This window comes from Cuculus canorus, chromosome 7, assembly GCF_017976375.1.
Source record: "Cuculus canorus isolate bCucCan1 chromosome 7, bCucCan1.pri, whole genome shotgun sequence".
Taxonomy (NCBI): Eukaryota; Metazoa; Chordata; class Aves; order Cuculiformes; family Cuculidae; genus Cuculus; species Cuculus canorus.
In genome coordinates this window covers 10732403-10744448 of record NC_071407.1, presented here as the reverse complement: position 1 = coordinate 10744448, position 12046 = coordinate 10732403, and the positions used below count along the sequence as shown (strand labels likewise).

The window sequence follows — 12046 nt, the reverse complement described above, 5'->3', positions numbered from 1 at the left end:
TGTGTGAAAATAAACCTAGTTTTTATGAAGGTTTGTTAAGTGATAATTCAATACCATAAAATAAATACTGTTTCTAAGAAAACAGTATTTCCTGAGTAGCAGAGGTTGGCAGAACTGAATGAATTCGGCAGTCAGAAGTTTGTATGCTGTATTAATTACCATTTGGTTTGTGGCTTCTCTCAAATCTGCTCTGGGGTTGAGGACCATTGGCAGAAGGGTGGAGTGATCTCCTGAGGTGGATAACCAGGTGTGACTTTCCAGAGCTCATCTGGAAATCCTGTCAAAGCAGTGATGGTTTCCTGTTTCTCATTAGAGACACTAAGTAGTTCTCATTGTACGCATTTGTTTGAGTTCAAGGAGTACTTTCATTGACTTGGTAGTACTTTTGCTGAAAAACACACTGTTAAAGTTAACTGCTGTTCTGCTTGGGTCATGTTTGTGGTGCCTGGTCCTGCTGGTGGAAGAGACTGGTTCTGGAGAAGACTTACAAAAAGTCAACTAGGTCTGCTACTGCTTCTTGAAGCTGTAGTTGCCTGAACACCTTCAACTGGGATATGCCAGAGCTGCCAGCTAAGCCAGCCCTGAAGATCTCCTTCCATCCACCCTTCCAGCTGGGGAAGACCAGGTGGACGATTGCAGTAGAGCCTACTTTTTCTGCCAACTATAAAGCTAGACCTGGTCACTGCTGTGGCTGCAGAGACAGCTGTGCCATCAAGCAAAGGAGAGCAGCACAAGGTGGAAGTGAGCAGCAAAGGCTTTTTCTTCTGGTGGCTGAAAGTGTTCTTATAAAAATGTCTGTCTGTCTTCCACGAGTAGCTACTTGTACTTCTCTTATAAAAACATTCCCACCGCATAGGATAGTGGGGCTCTAGTGACTTGTGTGTGTTTAGGATGAAAGTTTTATAAGTGTGTTTTAATCATTATTTGAAGTGGAATTTAGCAAGCTGTTAAATAACTGAACTGCACTCGTTGACATAATACTTCCGAAATAGAGATTAAGGATTGTAACCTAATAAATGTAGGCATCAGCGTCACTTCTTAATGTTGTTTGTTAGTGGTATAGTGTTTTGAAATAATTAATTCTGTTCTCAAAGTCAGAAGATGCAAAACTCCTGTTTATTAAAAGCTGAAGGCTTATTTCAAATTTAATGAACGTGTGGTTCTATATTGTGCTTGCCATATAGCACAGGTACAGCTCTGCTGGCCCCCTTCACACCTACAAAGGACCTATTATTCTGTTGTGTTTGAGAACTTGGGAACTTAGGGCTTTTTGAAGAAAGCTTTGTTTCATATTAAAATTTTAATGTTGCTAAGATTACTAAAATAATCTGCCAGGGTACATACATAAGATGTAAATTTGGGAGCTTCTCAATATAATATTTCAAAGATGAGGTTTATTTTGACTGTTATTTTGAGAGTTGAGGTTAATACTCTCGAGATTTATTTAGAAAAAAAATAGAGGTTAGGATGTAATGACCTAGCAAACTTTTTCTAAACACAAATTAAAGCTTGCCTTTTATCGCAGGTTATCTGAGGTTCTAGGGAAATGGGTGCTGGTCTCTTCTCTGAAGTGATAGGTGATGGGATCAGGGAGTGGCCTCGAGTTGCGTGAGGGGAGGTTCAGATTGGACATTGGGAAAAATTTCTTCACTGAAAGGGTTTTCAGGCACTGGAACAACTGCCCAGGCAGGTGATTGAGTCACCATCCCCAGAGGTGTTTAAAAGACGGGTAGATTAAGTGCTTAGGAGTATCATTTAGAAGTGGACAGGTACAGTTGGTCTTGATGATCTCAAAGGTCTTTTCCAACCTAGTGACTATGATTCTATGACTTGAGGTAAACCTCAATGACTTAATGAACTGCAGCTCATTGTAGTGAACATTGTAAATAGTTTCCACTTTTAATGACTTGTGCATAAATTTTATAACTCTGGAATGCTTCTTTTGCTCATCTCCCTGCCTTTTCATAGATACTATGGGACCTGACAAATGAGTTATCATAAAACATCTTACATATTGAAAAGCTATAATGAAAGACCATATCTTTATAGTGTGATGTAACAACTAAACCCAGTGATTAACAGAAGATGTTTTTAAAGTGCTGTTTCCTCCAACATCACTATTCTTCATACTGTTTTTTTTCCCTGTGAACTGAGTTTAAGATGTTCTTATTCCCTCCTCTTCTTCCTTACTTTGTCTGTGCTTGTTGGAGTCCATCTGTTGTGCCATACAGATGTTGGTGGGGCAAAGCTGTAAATCAGGTCACCAGAGTGATTCAGCTTAAAAATAAATCTACAATAAAAAGCTTGGAATTTGCTTTGTCAGCTTTCTTTTTAAATGCCCTGCAGAGCATCACTGCTATTATCTAAGCCATCGCTTGTTTATATTAACTTTAGAAATCATTTATTTGCCGCTGGAACAAAATCTGTCTGTTCTCAAAACTGCAGCTTCAGCCTCACATCTGTCATATTCTCATCTCCAATTTATCTTCTGTACCCTCTGATTAAAAGCACACTGGTCCCATGTTTCAATTGAAATAGTGTAGTGGTACTAATTTTCAAGTGTTTCATAGCTATTGCTGAGTTAATGGAAAACTTGTAGAACAACATGCATCTATGAAGTGACTGCTGACAAAAGAAAGTTGTGTTTTTCTGCTGCTATCTGTAGCTTGAAGAACTGAAGTTTTCCCCATTTGTTTTTTTTCTCTGCTTCTAGAAGATCTTGCTCTGGTGAAACTTGCACCAGTTTTCTCTTACAAGACACTCAGAGGTTTCTGAGGACAAGGAGGTTTTTTGTTTTCTTCTCAGATTTGTGGAATTGCACAGTCTGGAGTTGCTCTGCAGTGAGGTGACTTCTTGACAGGCTTCATTCACTGCCTCTGCTCTGACTGCGCTAGAGTTAAGTAACATGAACTTGTGAATTGTATTGGATAAAACTTCATAGTGTACACATTCTCCATGGTATTGAAGTGTAGTTATTGGTACTTTGAGGAGCCAAAGCATGGCATTGCTTCCTCTGGGGTAGTAAAAACTGTCTCATGCCACCAGCCTCCATCTGCTTGGCTGCATTTTCTTCTTATATTGCGTTAGCTGAATTAGTGTCAACTTAAGAGTTTGGGATTGCTTGTGTGATCAGAAGAGCATGGCGAATTAAGTGCCTGAAACAGTTTTGAAGCCAGGCGGATGAGGGTGAGATGAGCTAAAGGCTTCATTTGTATGTGAGAAATATAGAAAAATCAAAATGACAATGAATTTCTTCAGCGATCCAGTACCGTTCAGGAAACTGTTCTTGCACTTGGAGTTCCGTTTGGAAGTGTCCATTTCTCGAGGGAAAAGGAAATTCTCCTTTTAATAATTAGCTTGACCTCTGATGTTTTTAATTGGTTGTTAGGTCTTGATTTGCAGCTTAGATAAGCTACAACATAAGCTATATGCAGTGATACCATTTTTAAGTGTAATCTTTTATAGTAGCTAAATATACAATTATGGGTTTAAATACATGTGGGAGATAATCCAGATCTTGCTCTTGAAATCACTCAATTATATGATCACTTCTTGTGAGCACCCAAGCTGTGTTCTACAATGAGGTTTTGTTCTGTTGTTGTGGTGTTGCCTGCAGTGTTTTTGGAAAGTACTCAGAGGGTTCGATACCCTATTTGCTGCCTATATGTATATATTTGTTATTCACTCTTTGTCAGCGTTTCTTTTTTTTGTAAATACAGATGTCCAAATGTGAGCAGTACAGCCCTAGAGTACAGGGAACGTTTCACAGTTCTGACAAGTGTTCCGCTGGCAGTGCTGGTTTTCCCTGCTCATCCTCTGAAACAGGATTCCTGGGATCCCCACCATGCTTTAGCCCCTTGCACTGGGTCAGTTGGCAGTGCAAGAGGTGTGTGTTGCATGCGAGGAGGAGAGTGGCATTCTTCTTTGTCTCTTCTCTTCCAAACAGGATTGGTGTGAAGTGTTTTTTGATGGTACTTCTCTTCATAAAGTCAAGATTTTCAGCTTTCAAACTCTGATTTCCTTGCCTAAGAGGGTTGAGACCTTAGTTTTTCCCTGCTTAACAAGCTCCTCCTTGACCACAGTCACGAAGCCCTGCCACTTTTAACTTCACGTCATCTTGAACGTTGTTCTCAAATGTTCAAACGGGCTTATGCCTCTGGTTTGTACAGTGGCACCATTTCCAGTTGAGTACCTAGGGTTGCCTTTTATTGTTTTTCAGCTGCTTTGAATGTAGTAGCTCATAAACTTTGGATGGTGTAAAGTACGTTGCAAAATTTCACTGAATAGCAGGAAACTGAGAGGAATATTTAACAGCACTAATAAGTGTTTAGATTTTTCTGGCACTTTCTCAAGTTCAATAAGCCACACAGTAGTAGCTCTATATTTCACTTTAATACAAAAAATTGCAGAATAGAGGCAAAATATTCTTAATAAGCTTCTGGCTTAACATAATGCTTATTCTCGTTTTGGTTTTAATTTAGAATCTCGATATAGCAGATCTTGTGCCCTGTTAGCTTTCTTTTGATCCTCCTAGTGGTAGAATTACGTGGCATTACATGTATGCAGTGTGAATAAATCATTAGTCTCATGTGACCATATTTACTTTCTAACTAAAGTATGTATCAGTATATTGTAGCTTTAGTGTGCAAATACAATTATCTTAGCTTAACCCATCCTTAGCAAGGGTCTTGCAAAAGGTTCTTCTGGGTCTTAGTTGTTGACAAATGTTTATTGAATGAGAAAAAATTATCCGGAGTTATAATTTCACAGTAGTGTGTACTGATTTATGATTTCTATATGTAAACCTATAAGTTTTCTCCTGTGTATTTAGTAACCAGATCCTGCTTTTGTTTTACAGCTGCTGCAGAAGGCAAAGGGAAAAGTGGGGAAGACTTTTTTCAGAAGGTAAGAAAGATATTTTAATTCTGTTATGTCAGTTGACTAGAGGAAAAATTATGCCCACTGCTCATATATGAGATCAGCTAATTAAACCTAATGTGCCATTTCCACTGTATTAATCAAATCTTATTAAAATGTTTGTAATTTAATGTCTACTAACCATCAGCTGTGCATGGCATGTGATGAGAAGTACGATCTCTGGTGTACACTGCAGTCATTCATGCACAACAACTTAATTGTTTTTTAACTGAAAATGTCAAAATATGTATTATGAAAGTATTTGGCTTAGTAGCAACAGGTTGATCCAAAAGTTGCTGTGAGGTGATCTTAAGTTTATTTTATGTAAATGCTATATCCTGTTATTGAAAAACTGACATGAAATTTATTGTGATATCATTGAAAGCATAAATATTTGGTTGAGAAATGCAAAGGACTTTTAAGAAAGCAATGCACAATCCGCAGAGTGCTTCAGTAAAGTTTGTGGTTAGACAGGGGCACGGAAGGACTGGAAAAAATAGTCCTGCAGCAACTAAACTACAGAGAAACATGGTCAAGAGTAATGACTTTGAAATGACTTTTGCAAAGCAACATGGCGGTTTTTTTCAAGAATAGCGTGTAAAGATACATTTATAGTATGCTAATGAAAATGAGCTGTTTTCTCTTTCTGTACTGTAGGGAAGACAGTGTAAATTTTTATGCTGTATACTGAAATGCCTTGAAGCTCCTGTTCGACTGTTAAACAAGTAGCTTGCCCTATTTTCCATGTTTTCTTTGAATTTCAGTGGTACTACCAAAAGGTCTCTTTATAGATGTGAAAGAATACTTTACCGTGCACGTGGTTGTCCGATGCTTTGGTGAAGGCGGGTGGAGAAGAGTATGTATGCTGCCAAAATATTGGTTTTAGAAAGTATTTCTATGAGAGTCTTCAGATTATGTTGCTCTTGACTGACAGTGAGAGTCTCTTCTCTGAATGTGGTGCTTGTGCTTAACTGTCAAATGTTAATGTGCACAGAGGAGAATGTGTCAATAGTTCTTCCTTAGGATTTTATCAAAATGTATGGGCTCTTTTACTTGCTGCACCAAAGCTAAGCCATAGTAGCACATGCTTCATTCTACACATCATTCGTTTTACAACACAGTATTTTCTCATGCTTGTGTAAATCTGCTCATAATTCTCGAGGTTGTAGACACAATATTTCCTCTGGGTGGCTTTATAGGTATTTGACATGTGTACTTGGGTACCCCATTGTTTGCTGTAGATATGTTACCTTTCAATTATGTAATTAGTGTAATAGCCAAAAAATACTGGTATGAGTTTAATAGGGGAGTGAATTGTGGTAGAACCTTAAGTATGTAAATAAGGGTAAATTACTTATGCATATTGATAATGGCTGTAGTGCCTATTCTGGAATTAGTATATTGTCACATTCATGCTTCATTATTATATAGGCGTAGTGTGAATGCTGCGATAGGTTAAAGCCGTTTATTTTGACTGGCATTCTTCTTACAGCCTCATCAGCTATATAGTCTGGATCACTGTCATTTCTAAGTACATGCACATGATACTACTGCTAATAAAAACAGATGGAAACTATCATCTTTGCAAGTTTTCTTTTGTTCAAAAAAATCTTTGGACAGTTGCTCATGGCTTACTCACCGTCTTGGTCTGTGCAATTTCCTTTAATCAGAGTTAAGCTTTTTCCTTTCTCATGTGAAATGAATAAGACAGTTTCTGGAGGTAAAGTGAAGACTTTCTTCATGTGTTTCACGTTGTATAGGGAGGAAGAAAGTGATTTATAGCATTAGAAACACATTGCAAGCTAAGGCGGCAAGATACTTCGGGAACTTAAAATAAATTCAAAGCCATAGTAAATGATTTTTTTTTAAATAGTTTGAAATGAGACATTCTTCCAGGCATTATTGGCAGGATTTTGAGTGGAATGGAGAGGGGAAGTGCATCATTTAAGAGGCACATCAAGAACTGAGGGTGTGATTTGCATAAATAATGACATGTATAGTGTTTTCTGACAAACTTTACCCTCAACGTGCTGAAGTTATTTTTGGGTGGAAGGAATGTGTGCAATAAAGGAAGTCTTCATATGAATGCTGAAGTGACAGGAGTAACAAGGCAAAGAGTCGAGAAGGTGATTCCATATGTGAAGACATGCAGACGAAGAGGGAGGAGAGAGAAGGCTAGTACTGGAGGTTGCACTGAATGCCTTCATCCAGGTCATTGATAAAGACATTGAACAGAGCTGGACCCAGTCCCGAGCCCTGAGGAACCCCACTTGTGACTGGCCTCCAGATGGAGTTAACTCCATTTACCACCACTCTCTGGGCCCGGACATCCAACCAGTTTTCAACCCAGGAGAGTGTGCGCCCATCCAGGCCAGAGGCAGACAGTTTCTGAAGCAGAATGCTGTGAGAAACTGTGTCAAAGGCTTTACTGAAGTCCAAGAAGACTACATCCACAGCCTTTACCTCATCCAGTAGTTGAGTCACTTTGTCATAGAAGGCGATCAGGTTAGTTTGGCAAGACCCGCCTTTCATGAACCTGTGTTGATTGGGCCTGATCACCCGGTTCTCTTGCATGTGCTTCATGGTAGCACTCAAGGTCACCTGTTCCATGACTTTCCCTGGCACTGAGGTCGGACTGTAGTTCCCTGGATCCTCCCTGCAACCCTTATGCTCTCCCAAGTCAGGGACCCAGTGTGGATTGTTAAGCAATACAGTGTTGTCTAATGAATCTAAGTTAGTGCAATGTTTTGGTGCTAACTAGTCTTCTACTGCTCTTCAAACATGTGAGCAAGCAGTATTACTTTCTTGGATTTTCATAATCAAGCAGACACTGTAAACTGTAATGTAAACTAGTCCAACTTTTAACTTACAATGTTTAATAATAACAATTTTATTATCAAAATGCATTATTTCATAGAGCATTTTAGCACAAACAAGCACATGCTCTGCATTGCTGATGGAGTTATAGAATAAGCCTCAGTTCTTGGCTGCAAGGGGCAAATTGAGATAATATTTCTGAGCTGTCATCGTGGGGCAGATCAAGTGATGAAGTGTGCTTTCCTCTGCTCCTGAATTAAAGTGAAATGTAGAGAAATAGTTTTTTGTAGTATTACTTTTAAAAATCTGGAGACTTCAGCATACTTTCTTTTAATATTTCTAAGATTTAGCACTGCTTCAGAGGGAGGGAAACATAATATACTCTAATATGGATTTTTCAAAACAGCTGGAAGCTGCTAATAATTTAGCAAGAAATAATCAAATAATGTGATAGCTTTCTCCCTAGAGCTCTCTGATCTGCGGTTCAGTGGCAGGTAATCTTAAATAAACGTGGAGTGGATTGCTGTTGTGTTACATGCTATTTATGTTAAAGATCTTTGTAGACCTTGCTCTATATATTTTTGTCGTAATTTATTCCATGAGAGTAATACATAATATGAAGTTTTTACTTGTTCTTGAGCCAAAGCCCATTTTCAGTTGATGGTGGAATTTTTCCATTGAGTTCCATAACATCTGGTTCACGCCTCACAGGCAAGCAAGGCCCTTCCCAGACGAAGTCAGGACATTGTTCCAAGGAACACATAATTTATGTAGCACTATAGATATGCATGACACTCTTATATAAAATGTAAGAAGGTGGTGGGTCTCTGCCCTGAAGAATTCATAATCCAAAACAGATGAAGGCTGGCTGTGTGGACAACGTGGAATTTAATGCATCATCTCTGTTTGCTTTTAATTCTTGCTTCAAGGAGTCTTTTTTTTTTTTTTTTTTCTTAAACACTTGGAAATCTTAGTGCTGATGATAACCTTTCATTCTGAAATTTCTCAGGGCTAGAGTGTACATCTAGCCTTAATCATGAGACTGTCAGCAGTATGGTGAGAGAGAGGTGAAGACTGTATGTTTAGTAGAAGTTGGGTGGAGTTTTTGGGCTAACGTGGGGCTGCGTGTGCAGAGGTAGTGACTGGAAGTGATGCAAACGTAGTCCGCTACCCAGTGCTTAACTGTAGGTCAGATGGGAAGCTGTTCATTTCCGCATAATTCATGTTTTAGTCATGGGCTTTTGGAGTGTTTCTGAAGGGGCTCCTCCACTCTTCCTTTCCCGCTTTCAATGAGTTCGTTTGCAGAATTTGGTTTTATGGAGAGCATAACATGCTACCAACCAGCTCTAACTTGTGGGTTTTATTTTTCTGAATGTTTGAGATTATTTAGATTTTGTGGGGAGTTTTTTTGTTGTGATGGTTTTGGTTTTTCTTTAATCAAAAAGAAATGGTGTTTATAGGAATACATTCATTTGCACAGTTGCAAACTGTTTTTTTAGGTTACCACTGGAGTTAGGCAAAATGCGTGTTTAGATGCTCGTTCTTCTCTTGACTGCAGACTCTGTTGTTCCCTGAAGGGTATGTAATAATGCTTAGAAGTCTGAAGATACCAATGATCAAATGTGTGTGTGTACTAAAATATCTTCTGTTCATTGATAGGAGTTTATGAATGTAAAGGAAGACTAGGGTGTTTTTTTTGGTTTTTTTTTTCTCTCCTTACTTGAAACATATTTAACCTGTAGCTTTTTATTTCATTACATGGGTAACACTTTAAAAGGTACTGAGGGCATTTTGGAAGCAATGTTTTGTGAAACCATCCTTTAAAATGAGTTGTTCTTTCAGTATAGTTATTGGAAGCAGTAGCAGTAAAAGTTTTTAAAATATTAGAAATGAAACATAAAAAAATTGCAATTATCTGAAGATCTGAAAAATAGCTGTATCTAATTGCATCTTTAATCACCTTTCTGTATGCAGAATTTATTAAGGACTGTATATTACCTTATATTTGTTTAGGAGGATCTGTCAGCAAAGGCAGTAAGGAAGCTGCCTCAAGCCCTGTTTCTTTATCTAAGACAGTAAAAGAGCTTGTTTTGCAACATCCTGTGTTTTCACTTATATTTTTAAAGAATATTTGTTAGGTTGATCTGGGGCAAAATTTGTAACTTATGCAGAGTACTTATGTATGATTATAATGATACAGCGTTTGTGTACATGTGAATGCTTTCTAAGTATAGGTAGTAAATACTGATACAAGTAAAGTTAACTAAAAGTAGTAATCTATTTTTCTCTATGCAGTAGGTCAGGCTGAAAGTTGGTTGATATTCCTTTTTAATCTCTGAACATGAAACATGTTGGTAGGACTTCAAGTGTGAATGGCTTAGGGCATTTTCAGGCATAAAAAATATTAATCATTGACCTGAGACTAAGATGAAGGGCTTTCCGTGTGTCTTCATCCATGACTTCTCTTGAACTGCCTATTTATAATTTCCCTAAGGCTATATTCCCATTTCCGATGGCAACTGCTTAGCTATCAGTTTCTTCAGTGCTATTTATCTTTCTAGTGAGACATAGTAAGTTCATGTTGATTATACATTATCATGGATTTTGTCTCTGTTTCAACCACAGGAGCAGTTTTGAACTGCAGAAACTGTTTCCATACCTTTTACTTTTTCTGGGTAGAAATCATTAGTACCTGCATTAGCATTAAAATAACATCTTGGTGTAGAGCTTGGCTTACAGCATGTGACAGGGATCTATTAAGGCCATACATTTGCAGAATTTGCTTGAAATGCCTGGCTGTGCAAGGGTGGGATGGGAACGCTGGCATATGCTTCTCATTTACATTGAGCTTCCTCTGATTTAGCTTCCTGGGAAGAGGAAGCAACTGCTTGGAGAGGGTGGTATGGATTATAGAGTTGAGCAAATGCAGTCAACATTCACAGGATATCTTGAGATTGAGAGGTTTGCCTTTCTTTTGCCAAAACCACACCCAGTGGAAAGACGACAACTGTTTAAGTTGGATCTGTTTCTCTAAAAAGGTAAATCTAGAGTGCTTACTTAACTTTTTGCTTAGTTCAGGCAGAGCTAAATGGTGGGAAGGCTTCGTTCTTGTGGAAGAACTGCATTCATCATGTCTCTTAGTATAGCCATAATTCTGTTAAAGGAATGGAGTAATTACAAGGTTGGGTATTTTTTTTTCATCTTTTGTTTCTTCTGTGTTGCGTTTGATATAATGGGGACAGTCTTGAGAGCTTTTACCTGTAATATAGAAGTGGTCTCTGGGCCTAATCCTCTTAAGTGCCCACTGCAGGCAAAAGTCTTAAAACACTAACTGTCCTTGTTGAGTAGCTTGTGAATAATTTCCTTGGCCAGAAACAGTGCCACCTTATTTCTATACTCAACATTTTGTGCAACATCTCTTGCATTGTAAAGCAAGACAGAACGAGCAATTTGTGAAGTGCTTAATTCCTTTCACTCTGAAAGCTAAATCTTGTTTTAAGGGGTGGGTTTTGGATTTTTGTCCTCAGAAATGCTTGTAATCGTTACTTTCGCTGAAAAAAATAAAGAGGAGGTGAAGTATGAGAATGATACAAATTAATAATATACACAGAATTCCTAATTCGTAGGGAGGAGAGTTGCTGCTTTTGGAGAGAAGGGTTGGTTGCGTATTGGCATTTGTAACAATGTGCTGTGGGAGTTTCATTGTTAAATAATACTTTTTCTTAGATAAATTTCTCCTTCTTTCTGATACTTGCTTATAATTCATTAATGCTGTACACAAATTTACAGCTGCTTTTTGCTTGCTTAGGTAATCCCTTTACATTTTTAAATATACTTACTTTTATTTGTTTAGTTTTATTTACTTTATGTGTAAATTAAGTACAAAGTTCTCTAAATATTATTGTTGCAGAAGGTTCACTTAGTGCAGTTGTTGGATGTAACAATAGTGCAGTGTTTGATTGCTTAACGAAAGACCCTTGTGAGAATGACATTTCCCAGTTCACTTCAGGTAAAGTGAAGGTTAAAAAAAGATGCAGTATGTGTGCATGCATGTGTTCTCTCCCCTTCTAAGCTAAAAATGCCTTAATGGAAAGTGAAAGAATATGAATTCCAAAGCTATGTCCACATAGGTAGCTTTCCCCAATTTTGTCTTTACTGATTGAGAGCTTTTATTTATAGCCAGGAAGTCTGAGAGGCAAAGATGATGTTTACACTACTGCCGTTATTGTCTTTACATATAGTCTGTTATTTAGGGGTTTTTTTTTAAGTATTATCAGCTGATACCTATTGATCAGAACTCTGAATAAATGAA

General features: G+C 38.0%; 1 protein-coding gene across 1 annotated transcript in view; it reads left to right on the top strand.

The window, feature by feature from the left end:
- Positions 1 to 12046, top strand: part of BICC1 (BicC family RNA binding protein 1) — a 98779-nt gene that overhangs the window by 32210 nt on the left and 54523 nt on the right. The window contains exon 2 of the mRNA XM_054071832.1: positions 4859 to 4905. Within this exon, the coding sequence (XP_053927807.1) occupies positions 4859 to 4905 (47 nt within the window). The remainder of the gene's footprint in view (positions 1 to 4858; positions 4906 to 12046) is intronic.